General features: G+C 40.3%; 1 protein-coding gene across 1 annotated transcript; it reads left to right on the top strand.

Annotated features, from left to right (window-relative positions):
* Window positions 1-1627: 1627 nt before the first annotated feature.
* On the top strand, window positions 1628-21104 carry LOC142047029 (uncharacterized). Its single transcript, XM_075067491.1, is given in 3 exon segments — window positions 1628-2159; window positions 3128-3477; window positions 20877-21104. Coding segments are annotated over 3 exon segments (1110 nt in total).
* Window positions 21105-25043: the final 3939 nt, after the last annotated feature.

The raw sequence follows: 25043 nt of genomic DNA, 5'->3' as shown, positions 1-25043 counted from the left end.
AGTTTGTCATTCAATATCAGAGCTGACATGAAGAAACTAGCGATAGTATTTGATAAAAGCAGTATTTGCAAAAGGAATGGGAGGCCACTGTAGTTTCGTAACAGTCAGTAGCATTTCTTCATTGCATCAGTTTGCTGGACCAGAGAATATATTGGACTTGAATTTTTGTTCTGTAGTACCATCCAGTTTCTAAACTAAACTGCATATGCTTTGTTTGCAAAGTCTTAAATTTTTTTCTAGGTACAGTAAACAAAATTGTACTAAATTTTGGTCTTCAAATAATGTATGCGTATGTATTAGCTTTAATATATTCATGTAATTAAATAGAATTATTAAGTTATTGAGACTTACTGTAAGTAATATTTTAAACATTGTACTGGGGCTGCTAAGCAGTTAATCTGTAAATACATTTCCAATTGCATGGGATTTTTATGACTGTACAATAATTTGCTTTACCAAATCTAAATTAAATGTGTACTTAAGAAGCAAAGTATAAAAGAATAGGTACTATATTTAGTGCACAGCAAAAGGAGGCAACTTCTTTTGGGAAATAATTTAGTCTAATGATTTATTTTAAAGGTCATAGTACAGCTACTGTAGTGTTTCTAATAAATGTTCTGAACCTGGTGGCTTTCCATAGAAGGAAAGAGAGCACCTTTTACTTGAAGAATGAGTAGCTCATTATGCATCGTAAAGGTAACACAATCAAGCTGCACCAATAAGAAATCCATTAATTTTTAAAGTGTCTATGATAAATTTTCTGTTTCTTTGGGAATTAGACCTACTCCACAACTTAAATTCTTAGTAATTGGACCTCTTACTCATCACCCTCTGTGTTGAAAATATGTACCATATGACTAATTTTTTCTCTTTAGGTTTAGTGAACTAAAAAGTTCATATTGGAAAAGGATCAGCTGGTTAATATTCATGCAGGCCAATACAAATCATTAGGTAATTTTGGGATAGAACATCTTGCATGAGTTTCTTACCAAATCATGTTTTGAAGACTTGCAGTTCATATTTTAGCTAAATTATGTAAAACCTCATACTGTGCTTACTGCATTCATTTTTGAAGGAATAATGCTTAAAAACTGTGGGTGTAAAACTGAAGGTCACAGGTGAAAATATGGGTACTTTGCAGCTGTAAATAATATTGCTTAGTAAAAGTCAGTCAGGCTATGCTGACTTAGGCTTTGATTTCTGGCCTGCAGTCTTTTAAGTGCGTACATTTAGTCATACATTGGCCTGGTCTACACTATGAGTTTTGGTCAAATTTAGCAGTGTTAAATCGAATTAAACCTGCACCCATCCACACAACAAAGCCATTTACTTTGACATAAAGGGCTCTTAAAATCGATTTCTGTACTCTTCCTCAACGAGGGCTGTAGTGCCGAAATCGACATTGCTATTTCAAATTAGGATTGGTGTGGCTGCAATTTGGCCTTCGGGTATTGGCCTTCGGGAGCTATCCCACGTGCACCATTGTGACTGCTCTGGCTAGTGCATCTGAGTTCAGATTGCTGTCCATGTAGACAGGAAAAGCCCTGCAAACTTTTGAATTTCATTTCCTGTTTGCCTTGTGTGGAAAGCACAGGTGACCAAGCAGAGCTCATCAGCACAGGTAACCATGCAGTCTGAAAATCAAAAAAGAGCACCAGCATGGACCATACAGGAGGTACTGGATCTGATTGCTATATTGGGAGAGGATTCTGTGCTAGCAGAACTACATTCCAAAAGACGAAATGCCAAAACATTTGAAAAAATCTTCAAGGTCATGGTGGAGAGACGCAACAATAGGGACTCACTACAGTGCCACGTGAAAGTTAAGGAGCTGAGACAAGCCTACCAGAAAACCAAAGAAGCAAACGGAAGGTCCAGGTCAGAGCTGCGGATATGTCACTTCTACACTGAGCTGCATGCAATTCTTGGGGGGGCTGCCACTATTACCCCACCCCTGACCTTGGATTCCAAGGAGGGGGTAATCTCAGCCATGGCTGAGGATGCTGTGGATGGGGAAGATGATGAGGAGGATGAGGATGAGCTTGTGGAGAGCAAACAGCACTCTGTTGTCCCCAGTGGCCAGGATCTTTTTCTCAGCCTGACTGAAGTACCCTCCTAAGGCAGTATCCCAGACCATGAAGCCATGGAAGGGACCTCTGGTGAGTGTACCTTTGTAAATATAAAACATGGTTTAAAAGCAAGTGTTCTTAATGATTAATTTTCCCTGAAGACTTGGAATGCATTTGTGGCCAGTACAGCTACTGGCCAAGTCTGTTAACGTGTCCGGGGATGGAAAGGAAATTCTCCAGGTACATCTCCATGAAGCTATCCAGGAGGTACTCCAAAAGTCTTTGCAGAAGGTTTCTGGGCAGTGCAGCCTTATTCCGTCCTCCACGGTAGGACACTTGACCATCCCATGCTAGTAGCAAGTAATCTGGTATCATTGCATGACAAAGCCTGGCAGCATGTGGTCCCGGTGTTTGCTGGTATTAAAGCAACATCCGTTCTTTATCTTGCTGTGTTATCCTCAGGAGAGTGATACCGTTCATGGTAACCTGGTTGAAATATGGGAATTTAATTAAGGGGACACAGGTGGCAATTCCCATTGGTCTGTTTGCCTGTGGCTGAAAAGAAAACCTTTCCTGCAGTTAGCCAAGCCGGGGGTGGGGGTGGGCATTGGTGCTGAGCTTCTTGCGTATGGCTAGCAGAGATCTTCCCTGAGACCAGCCATGCAGTGGAGGGAGGGGTAAAGCAATCATCCCAGAGAATTGGATAGGGGTGGGGATTTAGTTTGATTTCTGCTGCTGCACATTAACAGGAAAACCGCAGCACTCAACGGGCTTTGCTTGGTATGTGGGAAAGGAGGGCGCTGCTTTTATGAAGGTTGCAGAAGCCGACAGACAATGGCTTACAATGGCTGCATGCAAGCTGAATTCTGTTGCCTGGCCCTGCATCTGTGATCTCTAACACCAAAGCCTCAGGCACTCAATATTAAGATGCAAAATGTGATTTTGTACCAAAATCACATGTGCTATGTAATGTGAATAGTGTTGTTCGCTGTGAAAGAGTGTAAGTATTGTTCTGTAAAATGTATCTTTTTAAATAGTTCTATCTCTCCCTCCCGCAGCTGCAAATTTTTCAAGCCTCCCTCCGTCCCAAAGGCTATCTCAGATAAGGTGGCGAAAAAAATGGACGCAAGACGAAATATTCTCTGAAATCATGGAATTGATCTGCAATGAAAGAGCTCATCTGAATGAGTATAAGGACACGGTGTTAAAGTACAGGAAAGATGTCAGTGAATGTGAGGACATGAGGGACCAACGAGAGGAGAGGAGAGACACTCGAGATGAGAGGGGGCGACAGGAAGAACAGAGGAGGCAGTATGCAACGCTGAGGCTGCTGCATGAGCAAACGGACATGTTCTGGCATTTGGCACTTCAGGAACAGCAGCAGGATCAGAGTGCTGCTGCAGCTCCTGTATAACCGCCATCATCCCTCACCATGTTCCATAGCCTCCTCACCCAGATGTGTAAGAACATGGGGGGAGGCTCCGTTCACCCTCCCACTCCACTCCAGTGGACAGCCTAAACTAAAAGCTGTCATTTTAAACTTTTTTTTTAGTGGCCTTTTCCTTCCCTCGTATCCTCCTCCCAAACCCCACCTGGGCTACCTTCTCAGTTCTCTTCCTCTTTTTATAATCATTTAATAAAGAATACATGATTTTTGTATGATAGTGACTTTATTTCCTTTGAAAGCAAGCTATGATTGAAGGGGAGGGTGGGTTGCTTACAGAGAATGAGTCAACCAAGAGGGCAGGTTTTCATCAAGGAGAAACAAACAGAACTTTCACACCGTAGCCTGGCTAGTCATGAAACTGGTTTTCAAAGCTTCTCTGATGCACACCGCTTCCTGGTGTGCTCTTCTAATCGCCCTGATGTCTGGCTGTGCATAATCAGCAGCCAGGCGATTTGCCTCAGCCTCCCACCCCTCCATAAAGATCTCCCCCCTTATTCTCATAGAGATTGTGGAGCACACAGTAAGCAGCAATAACAATGGGAATATTGGTTTAGCTGAGGTCTGAGTGAGTCAATAACATGTGCCAGCAACTCTTTAAATGTCCAAATGCACATTCTATCACCATTCTGCACTTGCTCAGCCTGTAGTTGAACAGCTCCTGACTACTGTCCAGGCTGCCTGTGTAGCCTGTGTATCCCCAAGGATAACTATAGGCATTTTAACATCCTCAACAGTTATTTTCTGGTCTGGGAAGTAAATCCCTTGCTGCAGCCGTTTAAACAGATTAGTGTTCCTGAAGACGCGAGCATCATAAACCCTTCCCGGCCATCCCACGTTGATATTGGTGAAACGTCCCTTGTGATCCACCAGTGCTTGCAGCACCATTGAAACCTAGAGGTTTACATACAGGCTGTCCCGGTGCTCCGGTGCCAGGATAGGGATATGGGTTCCATCTATCGCCCCACCACAGTTAGGGAATCCCATTGCAGCAAAGCCATCCACTGTGACCTGCACATTAACCAGAGTCACAGCCTTTGGTAGCAGCAGCTCAGTGATTGCTTTGGCTACTTGCATCACAGCAGCTCCCACAGTAGATTTGTCCACTCCAAATTGATTCTCAATTGTCCAGTAGCTGTCTGGCATTGCAAGTTTCCACAGGGCTACCACTACTCACTTCTCAACTGTGAGGGCTGCTCTCATCTTGGTATTCTGGCGCTTCAGGGCAGGGGAAAACAAGTCACAAAGTTCCATGAAAGTGCTCTTACGCATGTGAAAGTTTTGCAGCCACTGGAAATCATCTCAGACCCGCAACACTATGCGGTCCCACTAGTCTGTGCTTGTTTCCCAGGCCCGGAATCGGCATTCCATGGCTATAACCTGCCCCATTAACAGCATGATCTCCAAAGCGTCGGGGCCCATGGTTTGAGAGAATTCTGTATCCATGTCCTCATCACTCTCATCGCCGTGCTGCTGTAGCCACCGCCTCCTCCTCACCTGGCTTTTCAGGTCCTAGTTCAGCATAGACTGCATAATGCGTGAGGTGTTTACAATGTTCATGACTGCTGTCTAGAGCTGAGTGGGCTCCATGTTTGCCGTGGTATGGCGTCTGAACAGTTCACCCAGGAAAAAAGGCATGAAACAGTTGTCTGTTGTTGCTTTCACGGAGGGAGGGGGAGGATGTACCCAGAACCACTAGTGACAATGTGTTTTGCCCCATCAGGCACTGGGATCTCAACCCAGAATTCCAATAGGTGGGGGAGACTGCGGGAACTATGGGATAGTTATGCTACCCACAGTGCAACGCTCGAAGTCAATGCTAGCCTCAGTTCATGGACACACACCGCCAAATTAATGTGCTTAGTGTGGCTGCATGCACTCAACTTTATACAAGCGGTTGCCAAAAATCGAATTCTGTAAATTTGGAGTAATTCCGTAGTGTAGACACACCCATTGACCCTTCATGTGCAAGAATTAAAAAGCAACCGCTTGAAATCAGGTACATTTAAGTTGATCAGTTAAGGCCAAGTTTTGCCATCCTTACTTGCACTGAGTAGTACACCTGCAAGAAGTAAGGTACTATTCAACATGAGTAAGACTGGCAGAATCTGTCCCTTAATATGTAAACTATTTGATATAAATCGAATGTAGCACCTATGACATGAAGTGGTCACTATTGTTGGCTTCTGGAACTGATTTTTATTTAAAACTCCATATTCTGTTGGGTTTCAACCCTAAAATTTCTACTCACATTGGTAACAATCGCATGAGTATTCTCAGTGAAGTCCAAGACTGAGCCCTTTTATATCTGAGTAACTAGAGCTATTGTAGTAGCAATATGCATTCATATAGCACTTGTCTGTAGCTCTCAAAACATTTTGTAAAAATAGATAAATGTTGTGACCCCACTTTATAATGGGTAACCTGAGGCATAGCCTATTTTTCCAAGGTCCCACAGCAAGTCAGTGGTAAAACCTGGAAGAAAACCAATGTCTCTTAAATCTTAGCCCTATGCTCAGTTAACTTGGCAATAATCACCCCATTATTTATGAAAACATAGCATTTTATTTTTATAAATAAAAACACATACTTTTAATAGTTGAATACTTCAGTCTGTCTAATACTGGGTTGTAATTTTCACATTGGCATTGCATATCAGTTAATCTCTTCTTCACATTGCTTCTTTCTAATATGAAAAGGACTGTCAGGAAGGCACTGATGTATGCATTAAAAAATGGAGGATTTTTGAAAGTGTAAATGAATATGCGCAAAGATTACCCAATGGTTCAGTAACACATTCTTGTCACTTTCTTTTGGCCATATATCACAAACAGTTTCTTGGTTTTAATTTTTATAATTATCTTATGGACAAGCACTGATCCTTACTATTCAGACTGATTTCAAGAGAATCTTAGCCGGCTGCTGCTGTGAGTACAACTAATAATACTGATAAATACTCAATCTGTGTCACACTCAAAGATGAACATATAGCTCATTTCATGGCTGAGCATGGCCCCTGAAGCACAGTAACAATCTATATATAGTAAAGCTGGCTGGAAAACAAGAATTCTATTTAGTGAGAAACTTCGAAGTTTCAGCATTTGGTTTTGTTTTGCATTGGGATATAAAAATAAAACTTGGTAGGTACTTGTATATGGTAGGTTGAAGGGCTGCTACTGGCAGGTCAGGCTTGTGCATCAGATATAGACTCGCTACAGGGTGCACTTTTTTCAGAGATGCACAACAGATATGTTCGTGATAGGATCCTTTAATGCTCTACCTGCTTCCCCATAGCATAAATTAAAGATTCCTGAATATCTCCAGTTTCCTAGTGGGGCTTTGTACAATTCAAAATCTTGCAAAATACTACTTTCGGTCTGTCCACTGTGAAGATTTATCAAAGCTGAAGATCTCTGGGCCATTGAAGAGTGACATCTTGATGAGATTCTGCAACTTTTGACTTTGTTTTTCCACAGAAATTATGTTATCGATCTGAGCTTCCCACAGAAAACTTTTGTGAAAAGTGATGTTTCCACAAAGTTTAGAGTTCAACAAATCTACATTTTTTCCCATTGAAAGAAGTCTTGTTTAAATCCCTGCACAACTCTAATATTTTGTTTTTTGTTTTGTTTTCTTTGCCTGTAAACACTGAGGAAACAAACTTTATTGGTTTGTATCAGTTTTACTTAACTTTTTTAACATTGATCATTTTAAGTGATCTGTCTGAGATGCATCCTGCCCGTACCATATATTGTCCTTATTTCTTTCTGATCTGGGTCTTGCTGAAATAGAACTCATTGAGAGAGGAGAAGAACTAAATCACAAATTAAAATTGGATGTTACCAATAGTCTAAAAATACAAGACTACACTCTTTATTCTAAGACAGGGGTCTCCAATGTGGTGCCCACAGGCGCATCTAAATGTGCCTCTGTCCTGGCCAGCGGTGGAGCATCCGCTGAAATGCTGCTGAATTTCTGTAGCATTTCAGCAGCGACACATCTTGATGAAGTCACTTGTCGACGGCAAGTAACTTCATCAAGATGCGTCGCTGACGAAATGCTGCAGAAATTCGGCACGACACCTCTCGAGGTTGCCACTTGCCACTGACAAGCAACGTCATCGAGGCGTCACCGTCGAAATGCTAAAGAAATTCAGCGGCATTTCAGCAGGTGCTCCACCGCCGCCACAGTCCTTTGTCTGGCGCCTGCCAGACGAAAAGGTTGGAATACTGTTCTAAGATGTACATTTTTCTTTGTGGTTAGTAATGTGCAAGTTTGAATTGCCTGTAGAGATAACTATTCTATGTGGAGCATATTTGACACAATGGTAAAGTGTGGTAATAAATTCTCAGAGAATTTTGTTATTTTATAAAGAATCCACAATCACTTCTCTGTCTGTTTTATAGCTCATGAAGAGAACACTTGAAAACATAATAGCCAGATGATCTCAGGATGCAAGAATCCTTCAGATGTTTTCTGAGACTTATCGAAATATGTTTCAGTTTCACAAAAGCAGGAAATGTTAATTTTTCAGCTCTTCTCTAAACACAGGGATGATCTGTAAAGGGAATGCTGTTGTCACAGCAAATGCACACTTGAATGATTCAAACCCAATTAATGGTTATGTGATGCACTTTGAATATATTTGATGCAGTAACAACAGGTAAAATCTTTTCAGATGCAGCTGCTGAAAAGATTCCACCTTTTTCTTTTAACATAAGAGCACTGACATTTTTACCAAAACAACTCTCAGAGCCTCCTCACTTGAAGTATAGCAAATATGCCATATTTTCATTCTAGCACATACAAAACTCCTTGTTAAGCACATCCTTTGGGCTTATACCATTTTTCTTCTTTTAGTAGCAGAAAAAATGTTGATGGGGCAGATGTTTGCAGTAACTATATTTATTAAAGCTTAAGTTTTAATTTTAATGCAAACTGAAGTGTGTGTGTGTACGTATGTATGTATTTTAGAAGGGATGATTATTCTCCTATTTCTTTTTGTTTTACCACCTAATCTGGAGTCAGGTGTTGTGGAAGGCACCTGTAATCCCAGCTACTTGGGAGGCTTAGGCTGGCAGATTGCTTGAACTCAGGGGTTCTGGGATGTAGTGTGCTATGCCAATTGGGTGTCTGGTGCCACTGACAGCTTGGCCAGCAGGTAGCTGAAGGAATGGCTAGAACAACACAAATGATGTGTTGTGATTGGTGTCCTCTCTGTGAAGGCTGATAGACCGATCAATCAAGGTGACAAACTGACCTAATTTGGTGGTGGTAATTTAAGACACTCATTTGCAGTGCTAATACCAGTGTACTTTTGGAGTGTGAAAAATAGAAACAAATCTGTAGGTTGATTTTAGTTAGGCTTCCCTAGCCTCCAGGGTGAAGAAAGTTGTATAAGTTTGTAGTTTTGTTTCTGGAGTGAGGCTATTGTGACCAGGGGCGGCACCAGCATGCCAAGCGTGTGCTTGGGGTGGGAAGCCGTGGGGGGCGCTCTGCTGGTAGCCGTGAGGGCGCCAGGTAGCCTGCCTTCGGTGGCGTGGCTGCGGAGGGTCCGCTGGTCCCACGGCTTCGGCGGACCTCCCACAGGCTGCTGCCGAATCTGTGGGACCGGGGACCTCCCGCAGGCAAGCCGCCAAAGGCAGCCTGCCCCCATGTTTGGGGTGGCAAAATGTCTAGAGCCGCCCCTGATTGTGACTTCATCCCAATCAATGTTTCTGATGCTGCATGTAATTCCTAGAAATACCATTCCTCTGCAGAAAATTACAAAACACGTGCCACTGCCCAGAGGGTGAACAGATAAGACATTTATAGAAAACATCAGAACCCATCAGACAACACCAACTCCCTTCAGTGTTGCAGTTTCAGGGTTAACTGCACCCTTGACTCTTGGTCTTCTTTGAAGGCATCCACTTAAAAGTTTCAGACTTCCTAGCCTTTACTTCTCTTAGACAGAGACCAACATCTCTCTCTCTTCAGATCATGGTTTAGGCTTGCAGTGCCTCTGCACTTCACTGACTTCCCTAGCAAGTCTGACCAATGTTCAGCACTTGTGGTTAACCTTTCTCCAGGGCCTACAACAGCATATACCAGTTACCAATGAGCTTTCACAAAGCAAACTACTTTTGCCATAAGAATGAATGTATTACAGAGAAAACATAGTCATGCTAAATGCTTACCAGAGGTCACACATCAGTCTTATGTGACCCTAGTAAGCCAAAGTCCCTTTAATCTTTTTGAAGGGTTAGAGGTCCCTTGGACAAAAGGTCGTGTCCCTTTCCTGATTTAAAAGAAAAAAAGGCCTGTATCAGTTTAAACTTTTTTTATACCCAAAGTGCTTTTTGTCTGTTGGTCTCTGGAAAACCTAGTTTGAACAAGTAAATGTAAATCACCCTAGGAGGCTTACACCTCTGACACCCCCCTCCCTCCCTGCTTTTAGTACATGTACATGCTTTGGGGCATGTACTGATTGTGGAGTCAGGAATAAACAGTTTTAAACAAGGTTTTGGGGTTTGGTATACAGACGCCTCAGCCTGCTTAATACCTTGGTAAAATCTTTAATAAAAGATACACAAGGAAAAAAGGCTACAGCATTTGAATGGTAAAATATTAAGGTTTTCATTTTAACAATATCCCTTGTTCCCTTTTCCTTTAGTTTAGAGAGATTTTTACAAGGGAAAAACCCATTGCTTAACTGTCTTTTTTTTTTTAAATATGGTATTAAAGACTATAATAATGGGGGAAAAAGTTGAGTGTCACTTCCTGTCTTGTGTACATTTGTCTTGTCTTCTAGGAAGAAAAGAACAGCAAAGATAATGCAACTTGAATCTCTGGTGTTGACTTCACTTGCAATTTTGTTTTACTGCTGGAAAAACATACACACAGCACATAGTATAAACAGCCCTCTGGGATCTGGCAAACTTATACCTGCATCAGGTTGTTTAAGGTATTGTTTTTAGTTGCCTTTTCAGTCACAGACTCTCAACAGTTTTGCAAAAGACAGTCTCAGATGGCTAAGCCAGATTCTAAAGAGATGTGGTGTTTGGGATTTAGACAGAGCTTAAGGTGATTTTTGTCATGCCCAGGACTTCTCTCGAGGCCCAATGATGATATCATGGTGGTTCTCAGGCTCCAAGAAAAGATGGTGGAGTAGCAGATATAAAGGTGAAGCTCACTCCTTCTCCTCCTTCTTTCAGTCAGCAATTGTTGTTAGCTTCCGCAAAGTCTTTACTTTTAAGGACTCCAAAAGAGTGATGAGTGGAATAGACTGTCCTTATGTTAGGTCTCACTGGTGAACAAGATAACTTCCAGCACATCAATTTTGGTCCATTGATTTCCAGTCCCACACTTCTCTTGTTTACCAAATATAATTGTAATACTGTCCTTGAATGATATCAATAGACTCTTTTTGTTTGTCTGTATCCCTATTTCACTTGTTTCCCATCAACAATTATTGATATAGGTTGTTATGACACTTTTTAAAATTAACTTTTTGTCACTTTCCCACAGGCTCATAATTAGGAAAAAATTTACTGGCCCAATTGTTACATCAGATGATAGGCCCTCTCACATACTGTATTTTTGTCTTGGGTGTAGTGGCCAGAGTTTTAGAAAGAGACACAGCCTTGCATAATGCAGGTCTCTAGTATAATACTGTATATATATATGGGGAAATAGTTCAGTGTTGGACAGTGACAGTATCCTGTTACCACCTTTTACTCTTTGGGCCTATATCATCTATCTAAATTAATAAAACAGATCTGTTGATCCTCCTGGATCAGACCAATGTCTGTTCACGTGTAAATAAGGTGGAGTTGCTCCAAAGGAAAGGAGAAAGTGACACACAGTTGCTGTGATGGGTTGGATCAGAGAAACCCCCTTGAGAGCTGCCACCTGATGTACCAAGACTACTACTGCCCCTGCTTTCCCGGCCAGCTCAGGACCCCAGCACCCTGTCCTGCTGAGCCAGACGCTCCCGTCTGCTCCAACAAAGACCCAGGGTCTGAATTACTTGCCCTAGAGCTGCAGGCTTGGCTGAAAACAGTTTACAGAAGTGTTGCTGTCTTGAACACTCAGATGCCCAACTCCCAGTCGGGGCTAATCCCAAATAAATCCATTTTACCCTGTATAAAGCTTATACAAGGTAAACTCAAAATTGCCAACTATAACACTGATAGAGAGATTCACAGTTGTTTGCTCCCCAGATGTAATACATACTGAGTTAATTAATAAGTAAAAAGTGATTTTATTAAATACAGAAAGTAGGATTTAAGTAGTTCCATGTAGTAACAGAACAAAGTAAGTCACCAACAAAATAAAACAAAACACGCAAATCTATGTCTAATCCAACTGAATACAGATAATTTCACCCTTAGAGATGCTTCAATAAGTTTTTTCTTCAGACTGGACACCTTCCAGGCCTAGGCACAATTCTTTTCCCTAGTACAGCTCTTGTTCCAGCTCAGGTGGTAGCTAGGGGATTCCTCATGCTGGCTCCTCTCTCCCTTTGTTCTGTTCCACCCCTTTATATATCTTTTGCAAAAGGTGGGAATCCTTTGTCCTTCTCTGAGTTCCCACCCCCTCCTTCTCAATGGAAAGACACCAGGTTGACGATGGATTCCAGTTCAGGTGACATCATCACATGTCACTGCAAGACTTCATTGCCCACGTGCCAGCATACACACATACAGGAAAACTTACAGGTAAAACACAGCCAGCTGCAGTCAATTGTTCTTGTTAATGGGGGTCATCAAGATTCCAAACTACCATTTGGATAATTACAATAGGCCCTCAGTTTTATATTTCATATTTCTAGTTTTAGATACAAGAATGATACATTTATACAAATAGGATGATCACACAGTAGATCATAAGCTTTGTTGATACCTTACAAGAGACCTTTTGCATGAAGCATATTCCAGTTACATTATATCCGCTTATTAGCATGTTTTTATAAAACCATATAGACTGCAACATCACAGTGGCAATTTGCTGTACAGTAAGTTCTTTGTCTACCTACTGAGTTTTTTTCTCTCTCAAAAATATTTTCTGACATAGCTGTAGTAACTCTAGTTTGCCCAACTTTACAAGGTGTGCCTTGTTTTTTAGCCACTTCATTCTCATCAGCAGGGTTTCTGGGAGATGGCACACTGTATTGTTGTCAGGGCTGGCTCCAGGCACCAGCTTAGCAAGCAGGTGCTTGGGGTGGCTACTCTGGAATGGGGCGGCACGTTCAGGAATTTGGCGGAGTGTCCCTCACTCCCGCTCTGAGTGAAGGAGCTCCCACTCAATTGCCGCAGAACGCAGTCACGATCTTGGCTTTTTTTTTGGCTGCTTGGGGCAGCAAAACCCCTGGAGCTGGCCCTGATTGTTGTTTAGTCTTGTAAACTATTTTCCCTGCTAAAAAAATGTAGTTTTTTAAAAATTAAAATAAAATCCTCTGTTATGCAAAGATTTTTGCCAACTTCCCCATAGAAAGAAGACCAATTTCTGAAAGAAAAATTAATCAAGAAGCAGCTGTTTAGGTGGAGATGCAATCTTTTCTAAATCTGGTTAAATCCATATAAAATATGGTGCATACCTGGTGCTAGAAAGTGAATTTTTAGGCAGATGAATCAATAATGACAATCTGTCTTTGTACTCCTCCCACCAAGAGTTGCATATGAGCTACCTGTAAAGCTGTGGCTTGCAGCGCTTAACAATTTTCTCAGCTTGGCCATTTCATTGTGGCTAATTGCATCATGTATATGGCCCATATTACGAATATACACTTCAGCAGATGAATCCGTGAGCTTCAAGTTCATCAGATAACCATAAGGAGAGAGGAACTCAGAGTGGGTGAACTAGTCTGACCAGATAATTGCTGGCTTGAGAGTGTGTTCATCCTCCACACTGATCTTTTAACATGTAGAACTGTTTGTTAAATTGACACAGAAGCTTCCATCACTATGTAACACACTCCAGTCCAGGTTGTTGGGAGAGTGGCCAAGAAGCCCACTTTCCTTCTGGTTGGAGTAGGTGGATAATTGAAACTGATTTCCCTTTCCACTGTATTATTGTATTCCACTGGTATTATTGTAAAGGCTCTGTTCATTCTTGTGTACGATATGGTTCTTCCCTGGCATTTATATCCCAAAATACTTACTTCAGAAAACTTACTGTTTGTAAGATTAAAAACTGATGGTGTAGGAGCAAAATGGCATTTGCATGAATACCAGGAAAAAACAGAGCTGGTCATTGGAAGAGTTTTGTGAAGAAAGTAGGGAATCAGATTGGGGGCTGAAAACATTCTAATAAACATATGAACTCTTGGATACCTGAACCAGCTCTAAGTCTTTTGAGGCTTTCCCGTGGCTAATATGGACTTCTCATGAAGTAAACATCAAATGTATGGATCAAAAACATAAACGTACACTAGCATATATCTGAGGCATCTATTCAACTTTAGAGACAAACTCCTAATTTTAAAAATAGCTTATGTATTAATACATCCATTACATGCCCAGAAATACTCAGAAGTATGCTAAATTAGTGTGGTGGCTCACCTTCCTTCAAAAGCATTCCTGGTTGAATGCCGAATTGACATAAACACATGAAATACTGTAAACAAATCACTCCAGTACTTTTAAAATCTTTTTTCTAAAAGGCATTCTATCATTCACTCGTAAAGAATGGGACTCTCCTAGAACTAATATATATCAAGCATATAATAAAAAAATCACACACGTGAATTATTTTTTCCCTGAGAAACTCTTTCTAAAGCTTGATGTAAGAAGTCAATAACTGCTGTGGACTGCTTGACTTCTCATGTCAAAATAAAATCTGTTCTTTGTGAATGTTAACATTGCAGTTTTACCAGGTGACTGATTTGAGTCAATCATGAGTCATAACCATTTTATTTATGGGAACATAATATTTTCTGATGGTTCTTTTTGCATCTGTTGTTCTGGAAGGGTCTGGTGCCTCTGAGTTGGTGTATCCTGGTCTGTGGGTAAACTCATCAGAAGCAAACTCCCCACAGAAGTCTCTATAGACCGGGACAAACCAACTCAGAGGCATCATACTCTTCTAGAACAGCAGATGAAAAACCTGCAGACATATCTCCCATGGCTTCAATGTTCAACATACCTGTGATAAATATAAAGGGAAGGGTAACAACCTTCCTGTATACAGTACTATAAAATCCCTCCTGGCCAGAGACACCAAATCCTCTTACCTGTAAAGGGTTAAGAAGCTCAAGTACCTGGCTGGCACCTGACCCAAAGGACCAATAAGAGGACAAGATACTTTCAAATCTGGGTGGGGGGGAGGGAGGCTTTTTTTCTGTTCTTTGTCTATCTGTTCTGCGTGCTTGCCTGAGCAAGATCAAAGAAGCAAACGATCCATCTCCTATAGCGTTAGTAAGTATTTAGCAAGGAAATGCATTCAATTTACTTTTATTTTGGCATATGAATTTTCTCTATGCTGATAGGGAGGGTATTGCTGATTTTCTTTTTGTACTTTAAAGTTTTGCCCAGAGGGAAACCCTCTGTGTTTTGAGTCTGGTTGCCTGTGAGATTATCTTCCATTCTAATCTTACAGAGATACTCCTTTCACTTTTTTTCTCTAATTAAAATTTTTCTTTTAAGAACTGGATTGATTTTTTCATTGTTTTAAGATCCAAGGGTTTGGGTCTGTGTTCACCTGTACCAATTGGTGAGGATATATTCTCAAGCCTCCCCAGGAAAGGGGGTATAGGGGCTTGGGGGATTATTTTCAAGCGTGCCCAGGAAAAGGGATGTAGGGCTTGGGCGGATATTTGGGGAAGGAAGGGCTCCAAGTGGCCCTCCCTAAATATTTGTTTAAATCTCTTGGTGGTGGCAGCATTTCCTAATCCAAGGTACAAGGAAGGATTTGTGCCTTGGGGAGTTTTTAACCTAATATGGTAGAGATAAGCTTAGGGGGTCTTCATGTGGGTCCTCACGTCTGTACCCTAAAGCTCAGAGTGGGGAGACAACCCTGACAACACCTTTCAAGACCCATGGGTTCTACACATGCCTATCACAACCTATGGTGTACCTTATCCAGTGCACTAACTACCATAATAATTATGTGGGTGAAACAAGACAATCACTACGCTCTTGAATGAACCTTCACAGAAAAATAACACAAGACAAAAACACCATGTCACGTGTGGGTGCACACTTTTCACAAAGCGATCACTCAATATCTGACCTCTCAGTTCTCATCCTCTAAGCAAACCTGCACAACACATTGAAAAGATGAGCCTGGGAGTTTAAACTCATAACTTTTCTAGTCACTAAAAATCATGGACTGAATAGAGACACTGAATTTATGGCTTATTGCAACAATCTAAAACCTATTAACCCTTCCCCCCTTGATTGGAGAGGGGTTAATGAGCCACTTCACCTTGAATGGTCCCTTTAAATAGGTGTTTGGTTAGCACAAGTAGTTAATCCGTTCACCTTGTATTTAGCTGTATATTTTAGAGTATATTTTCCAGACCCGAATAAGAGATCTGCAATCTTGAAAGCTTGTGTGTGTCACCAACAGAAACTGGTCCAATAAAAGAGAATACCTGACCCACCTTGTCTATCTTAGGACATGATTAGCAGAAACTGACTTACTTGTGTATGATTAACAGTTTTCTTGTATGTTGTTCAATCTTTATCTTTACCTTGGATACCAATAATGGCAATATAATACTACTGTAGCAATAAAGAGTATCTGTCTTTTCTACTGTGTACAAAACTTTCATTTGCTCTTTCACCAGTTCAGTCTTAATGCAATTCACTTTTGTCTTTTGCCAGCATGGAAAGGTCCTTGTGGTTCCCTGATAGATTTTCACATGTGGCTGGGATTGCAAGACATTGTTAAATGGTTTCAGTCAGCTTTACTTTATGCTTATCTGCTATTTCTGTCATAATGGATTTACACGCTGAATGCTGTAATGACTAGGAGGTTTTGAAATAATGGGCTTCCTACCATGTGAGACCCTGGGTGTCAGGGAAAGGCTGCATGGTTGTGTAAAATTTGGTTCATGATCACTTTTTAATATTTTTGTACAGTTCCAAAAGCAAAATACAAATGTTTTCAGTTAAACTACTGATATCTGTCAGACACTAGACACCATTTTGTTATAAGCATGTTGTGGCTGGTTGGTAAGGTAGAGAAACAAGCATGTATTAGTGACTAGAGCAGACACAGAGTATATTGTCCTGATTCTTATGGGGAAAATGCCATATTTGCAGTGGTATTACATAATGCTTTGGATATCTTTGTAAATGAAGGTGTTTGAATTTGAAACGTACAGGTGGATGTGTTATCCTTGGTTTAAAGAGGTTGACTATAGCTAGACAAAGCTGTGCAGAATGTGATTTTTTAATATATTTTTTAAAAGGTGTACACACGTGTCTGTTACTGTCTTACCTACTGTAATGGATCAGTTTTATAGAAGAAGAAAATATTTACATCAAATAAATGTGTGGCAGCTCTTTTTTATTCACCAAAATCTAATTATGTGGCTTTGGACCTCTTCTGCAAGCAGAAAAATCCTGTCCTAGGAGGGAAGCCCTTCAATTGTTAGTCACTGCACTTTGAATGCTCCAACTGCCTTGTCACGCTTAATGGTCCATTGGCACCCAGGCAGAGAGAATATTTGGCAAATATGAAACAGTGCCCTCCCCCCCTTTACCTTTGACTTTATTCTCTGCTTTTATGGAGCTCTTCCTTCTAAAGCTATGCTTTCAACGCCTATTTTTTAAATCTACTCAGCAAGAACTATAAAAGCCATTTTTGTGTCTTGTTCTAGTCTAAGGGGTTAGTATATGTTATTGGGAGATGTGTTTTAAAGTTATTGCTAGTTAGCCAAATTGATGTGTAATGGGTCCTCTGAAAATAATGCAAGTGCCCCAGTCAGTGGTCCAATATGCAGTGTAGAGTGCATTACTAACAAGGCCCAGAGTATCATCACACTCGAACTAAATAGCAACCAAAAGCCCAACAGCGAGTCTGATAGACTCTCATGGAGTAAGAGGTAGGGATAGGACAGAATAGTAGTGAAAATTGTAAACTTATTGGGAGTGACCAGATATTATTTCTTTAGACTGACTTGTTACCTCTGCTTATCATCTGAATGTGTAAGCAGTTAGATTTTTTGAAGAAATGCTCCTTGTCAGCAGTACTGCACTTCTTTTAGAATTTGATGATATAACTAGTAAAGAGTTTTCAACCTAAGAGTAAATTTTGTGTGTCTGCAAATAACCAGAAAAAGGTCCACAAACAGAGGGTCTACCTAAGTCTTAAAAATAGGACGTCAGTGTTGCATAAACTTTCATTTCTGTCTGTATAGGAGTAAACTTCACTACAAGTGAGAATCATTCTTTTTACCTGCTGCTCAAAGCATGAGGCTTATCAGTGTGGGTAAAACAAAGTATTACAACAGTAGGGCATTGGTTTAGAGGAATTCAGTGGGTCAAGTTCGATTGGGAGTCTAACATTAAACTGGATTGGAGGACAATAGCATGAGTTTTGTGGGAAGGAAGCATAAACGTGTACACTTTAGGTTACCAATTAGCTACAAAATCCCCTCACTGGAGAGGCCCGAGACTGGAATAGTAGGGCTATTCCAGGTCAGAATGTAGATGTATCCTCTTACAGTACACTCTTTTCTATAATTTTCCAGTAAGGCTTATTTTAAGGCTTTAAAAAAGAAAAATCTTGCCAGCTGGCATGATTTGTTCTGAAACTTAATAGTGGAGACTATTAAGATTTCCCCACCCTCAATTAATGTATTTAATAGCAGCAAGATGCACAGCTGTATATGTCTCTACCCACTTTCCAGTATTGCCTACCTAGGATTTGTGTAGTCAGACTTATTTTCAGGAAAGAAAAAATATGAATACTGTTAGCAAGTTTGACTTGTTAGAAAACTCCCAAACAGTCAGTGCTTTCTTCAGCCAAATAACTGAAAAACAAAATTAGCCGCAGCAGCGTGCACAGTTCAGTACATCTGCTAGGGCCTCTGCAGCACTTTCTCTGTGAGACTTCCAATCTAAAGGAGAGAAACTGCCAATGGAGCTCGCTTGTATATGAAATAACCTTACAAGTGACTCAGATCCTGCTTTTAGTTCTCTAACATCATGCCGAGAAGCATAAATATACTTGGTCTAACTGGCATGCCTGGCAGCAATTTGCACAGCAAATTCCTTCCCAAGATACCAGATTAGTACCTGAGGAAATCTGTTCACATGCACACTTGCTTGCACTCTCTCCCCTCACTCTCACACATGCACATGCACCTGATTGCTTTGTATTTAAAACAATATTTATTATCATGGGTGAAATCCTGTCACCACTGAAGTCAATGGGAACTTTGACACTAACTTCAGTTAGTCCATGGTTTTACCCAATATTTTTCACAGCAAACCTGGCTTGTGCTGTCATTTGTATTTATTTTCTTTGAATGATCAGATTTGTAGTGTCTTTCTGCTTTCCACCAGCTTGTTTTTCATGTACTGATATCATTCCTCATGAGCATGCTCGGACTGCAATTAATTAGTTGCCTTCATAATTTTGAGCGGTTCTGTTTTTTTTGTCCCCCATGAATGCTGGTGTCCTCTAACACATGATCTGCATGTATCTTTATATTTAGTTCTAATACACTTCTTCACTCATCTGAAAGCAACGTTTTGTGTAATTCAGATTTCAGTTCAACTAACTGGTACACAGGAAACTGTGGAACCTGGGGGAGGGAGCATCTTTTTGTTCTATGTTTGTACAGCATCTAGTGCAGGGGGTACATCTCCATCAATGGGGCCCTTTGTGATAATACAAATAAATAATCCCTCTAAGATCAAGTGGTGTTGATGAGGAAAGGAAGTAGCTGGGAGACATGATCTGACTGAAGATAGAAATAATTTATAAAGGTATGGAGTCCTACTCTGTGGAAATGCTTGGTTAGGGGGCAAACCTAATCAATCTCCTCTTTCTCTAGGGTGGAACTGCTGACATCTGTTCCTAGGAGGCCAGCAGGCTGACACCACTTTCCCAAGAGCTGGATAAAGTGAATTGGCTTAACTAGCCCATTATATTGAACACTTACTTGTTATAGAAATAGGACAGCAAGTCACATTAATTTATACAGATTTCAACCTAGGTTGATCAAGCCTAACAAAAAGAAATGTTCATGGATTTCTGGTAACTGCTAAACATGTTATACATATTGTGTGCTGGGATGGTAGGACTTTATTTGGTACAGGCCAGACTGAGCTAGTAGAAAAGGAGTTAAGAAGGGTTACAAGTTTCCTTTGCTGATATACGGGAAACATATTGGCTTGATGTAGGAAAGTTGACAGTTGGAAATTGCACTTAACTTTGGACATTCCTGTGGACAAGTGAAATGCAGAAATGCGATTGCTACAGCAGTGGACAAGAAAACAGTGTTTCAGTGAGTAGATGGAAATTGATATCCGAGTGGATCGTAATAGAAATGTTTACTACTGCGTACAATAAACTATGCATAAGTGTGATCTGTTCTTCCACACCAGTAAGAGCAGCGGAAGAGGCAAAGGAGGATAGTTGGCTAACATTGTACATAAGATTTTCAATCATGATATAATCCTGATAATGAGAAATATTAATGCAAAGGTTGGGAGCGGACATGTTAAAATAACGAACAGGGTTGGACCACGTGGTATCGGGATGGCAAACAATAAAGGGGAAAGGTGTCCTCACAGACATGCACAATGGAATTCACCAGATGGTCAAAAACCAGATTGACACATTATTATTACTCTGGATTTGAAGTTGTGTAAATGAGAACAGAATATGATCCATCTTATTTCATTTTTAGTTTTGATCTTGCTAAAAGATTTTTTTTATATTTTAACCTCTGTAATATAAACCTGAGGTTCATTGAATTTCATGAAATTTGGAATTTCAATCAGTCATTTCTGCATTAGAAAAGTAAGAATACAAAAACTGCTGCTATGAAATGTGCTGCAGTTGTGGGGTGCTATGAAACAATCTTTGAGTTAGGATGTAATAAAATATTGTTCCTGTATGTCATCCAAATTGTTGCAGTACCACAAGGTTTAAAGTAGTTAGCCTGCAAGATGGTGGTGGTTACATGCTGCTTTGCTTCTTTTTTTTTTAAATTGTGTCTGTACTGTAGCCCTTGGAGTCATGTTTAAAGTTGTCCCCTCTACCAAAAGCTGAAATGGTACCCCAATCAACAAAGCAAGAAAACAAAAGATGAAAGTCAGTATATAAAGGTTAAGCTGTATGAAAACACAAGCAGGTAAATGATGTAAGCGTGTTGTTGTTGGGTGTGTGTGTGTGTGGTTGTTCGTTTTTTTTTAAAGACTACTGGTGAAGTGGTGACAACTGCCGAGGAGGTGAGGTGCTGGAAGTGTGAAAGGAGGATTTTGAAAATGCTGAATCCTCCAAATGCAAGCATTCTAGTCATTATAGATGAAGAGGACAGCTTGCAAGGCAGAATGGATATCAGCACTGAACCACCATCAGAAGAGGAAACAGAAAGAGCAATGAAGCTGTTTAAAATGAGAGAGCTGCAGGAACAGACCATATAACAGCTGAGCTGCTAAAAGCTGGCGAGACAAGTGCTATGAAAGCATTAAGAAAAATTAAACAAAAAGTTGGGAATAAGAGGAGGTACCAGATGACTGAATGAAAGCAGTAGTTGTGCCAATCCTGCTAACTGAATAACTAGAGGGATGAGCTTATTATCTGTTTCAGGAACAATCATGATGAAAGTAATTGTCAACAGATTAAGACCAGTTTTAGAGGAAGTAGACGAGGAAAAGTGCAGCTTCAGACCAGATTCAAGTTGCATTGACCTGATATTCATTCACTGACATCTGATGGTGAGGGGTGTCGGGGGGAGGACTAAAAATGTTGCTGTTTTAATTGACTTTGATTTGGTTTGGAGAGAAGTTTTATGAAAATTAGTAAAATTATATGGTGTTCCAGAGAGGATAACGGCAACTATAAAAGTTGTGTATGAAGACTCTTGTAATGCCAAAAGAATTGGTAGAACATTAAGCAACTGGTTCAAGTCAAAATTTGATATAAGACAAGGGGGCATGGAATCATCAATGATTTTCATTATATTCCTAAACTAGATATTAAAAAGATAGACAAGCTGGATGATCTAGAATTTAAAATCCTTCGTTTATACAGACATGGTACAAATGGTTGAGGTTCGAATTGATGATGCTCTTTGCTACCTTGGAAAATTGGTCTAGTTCACTTGAACTCTCAGTAAATGCCTTGAAAACAAAGCTTGTATCTTAGAAAAGTGACAACAGAAGAAGTGTTGAAATGCAGCAGTGGTGAAAACATAGCAGAAGTAGAATCTTGTGTATCTATGAAATTTGATCTGTGCTGACAGTTCCATCAAGGATGTGATTAAAAGGAGTTGTGCTTTTTGCTACAAATGCTAGGTAGAAATTGATAAAATTATGGACTGATAAAAATTACATTTGATGCCAAAGTGGAAAAAATACCAAACCAGTGTACTAACAGTATTATTCTGGTCTGGAAGCAGTGGCATTAAATGAAAAAGGCATCAAAAAATGGAGGTAGTGGACTTGAGTTCTTCCTTTTGTCTTAAAATTATTCCACTTCAGACCTTCCATTTTCTGAAATTAAGAGAGTAGGATGTACAGGATTTGCTGCTATCGAAAAGATTCGGATGGTGAGGACACAGCAGAACACAAACAGATAATAGTTTGCCAAATAAAAAAAATAATGCAAACATCACCATGGTAGTCTGACCTACCATTGTATACAGAGACATGACCAGATTGGGTTGAATGGAGGAACAAGCAATGGCTGGGGACAGCTCCCTGTGTTTGTAAAGATGCTCTGGGATACAAAATAAAAGATTAAAATTGTTGAACTATCTTAAATTTAGAATGGAGTCTATTCAGATTTTTTTTCACTTTGAGAAAATAGGCAGTGGATTTCCACAACTTAGAATATGGTATACAATTCGAATGCATATATTAACCACTGCCAAAGAGTATTAAATCATGTGATATGGCATGGTCCCAATAAGCAAGGAACGTTAATGTAAGAAGGACTTTGAAAGCAACAAACCCCATCATACATCAATCACACTGTGACTTAGTGGAGAGAATTCAAAAAATGGAAAATCTGCTTGTGCCCTACTCAGTTCTGAAAGATGTTAAGCATCATTAGAAAGTTGCTGAGTGCTATTGATTCCACTGAATTCTCTGAAAGTGCTTTTCTTGTAGAATCAAGCTCCTGTGTCTTGGCACTTTGTCCTGCATATCTGAATTAGAATATGTTGGCCTCTGGAATAACTAAGAAGCTGTCTAATATGAAATTTCAACTTGCAAAGTGTCTTGATTTTCTTTTTTGACTGACAGGTATTTGCTAACATGAATTACGTTGTTTCTGAAAAAGGCTTGGCGGCAGCTGCTGCTGCTTTCTTACTTGACTAATTTTGCCACAAAATGAACCATGGTAACAATCATAACCTATGTTCTTGCCATTGAGCTGTGTGTTTGAGCCCTTCACTCATTCATTGTGACAGAGGCTTGTTGGGGGTTCACTACTGTCAGCAACTCTTGTCATATAACATTGTTGTCATGGTCTATACCAAAAAGTTGGTATTGGGAAAACTAATAATTCACTGATCATTAACATTCTTGCATGATGTATGAACAGGGTGTATACAAAGTTATAAATACATGCTAGGATTATGTCCTTAAAATGTGCTTGGCAAGCAATTCATAGACACACGTTGCCTTAGACAAAGAAATGGTACATTTCCATAAAAGGTAAACAAAGCCATCAACTTAGTAAGTGGGATCTGAATCTCAAATGATAGCAATAGAAGCAACTGATTATATACATAATACAGCTTTATTATAAAAGTGTGTTGATAATGGTATTTTATGGAAGCCAATGATATACTGGTGATTGATATTGTGAAATGTGTGCACTAACTCTGTATGAGCAATTATGGATACTCACTGATATCCTTTAATAAACAGGCTTTCACCCAACAAAGAGAAGAGGCCAACATCCCAAACCAGGTGTGGCCAAATTCAGCAGGACCTTCATTGGTGTCAGAGGTTGCGGGAAGAGATAATTTACATTGTTAAAAATCACAAGCAGAGGAGAAGACAGCATGAAGCCTACACTAGCTGGGAAAAGGAACTTTTCTGGGCTTACGTCTCAAAAAAGCACACTTCAAAGGGTTGCTTGGCTATAAAAAGAAAGGGAAGCGATGTCCATCACTGGGGGAAGTTCAAGGGGCCAGAGATCTTGAAATCACAGAATGCTGGGCCCTTCGACCCAAGGGAGTTTGAAATCTCTGGGAACTGAGTATAGGAAGAAACCTTCTTAGGCTAAGATTGTAACTTGCCGAAACTCTGTCTTAAAGCATATTTTTACTTGTGTGTGGTTGGAACCATTTCTATCTTTATTCCTTATACTTCGTATTAAACCTATGACTTTTTGTTTAATAAATTTGTTTCACTTTTTATTATAAACCAATTCAGTGCAATGATTGAAAGGAAGGGTGTATTAACCCCAGGTAGGCTAACAGGCTAGTGTGTTCTCTTTAAAGGGCAACAACTTAACTTCTGTGGGTGTTCCAGGAGAGAGCTGGATGCTGCAGGGCAGATGGTTTTGGGGAAATTCAGGACTGGGAGGGGGTTGGGGGTCATCCTGCAAAAAGTGACTAGTGTGTGACCTATGTGTCTGTTGGGTGGCTATTGGTGCCAGGGTTGTGAGCAACAACATAGTATTTAAGGCACCAGAGTTGCAGGGCAGGTGGTGACACAACCCCTTACAGGTCTGGGATGACCATGAAGTGTGTCACTCCTGTATTGTTTTGTAGAAGCTATTTAATAATTTTTAAATATAGCTGTTGATTGTAAAGGAATTTTAAGATGTGTAAGGGACCCAGTTTGGTAGATGAAGGGTAACGCTGAAAGAAACTCTATCATCATTTAGCTCCAGATTGATCCTATTTAGAATTATCAGCTATATCCAATCAAAAAATCTTTTCTCCTTACTAAGTCAAATGGATAACCCAGACTGGGCTTTGATATCAAAATATTCATGAAGGGGCACACTTTCCACAGAAATGTCAAACTGTGCTCTACATTTTCTCCCTAATTTGGCATGCTTTTTGTCATTAGGTACCTCTGATGTATGGTTTTGATTCCCTCCACCCCCTCATGTAGAATTGCATTTGGAATACTTGCTGGGATCAGATATCCAGGGTGAAATTAATGCTGCTGTGATGGCCCAGCAGAAGAAATATCACTTAAGCTCCCTTTTGGGGCTGTACAAGATTTATGGCCAGAACAGCTATATGGGGTGTGTTGTGTATTGAACAGGGTAGTATATCTCCAAATATACTAGTGTAAGGGACTTAGTGGGAAGATGGAGTCCATGGATCATTGACTTCATGGATCCAGCCACCTAAAACTTTCATCAGAAAGGGGGAAAGATAGCTCTTAGTCTAC

This window comes from Chelonoidis abingdonii, chromosome 6 (assembly GCF_003597395.2).
Source record: "Chelonoidis abingdonii isolate Lonesome George chromosome 6, CheloAbing_2.0, whole genome shotgun sequence".
In the NCBI taxonomy this organism is placed as follows: domain Eukaryota; kingdom Metazoa; phylum Chordata; order Testudines; family Testudinidae; genus Chelonoidis; species Chelonoidis abingdonii.
Note: the sequence above shows the minus strand (reverse complement) of the source record. Positions and strands in the feature narration are given on the sequence as shown.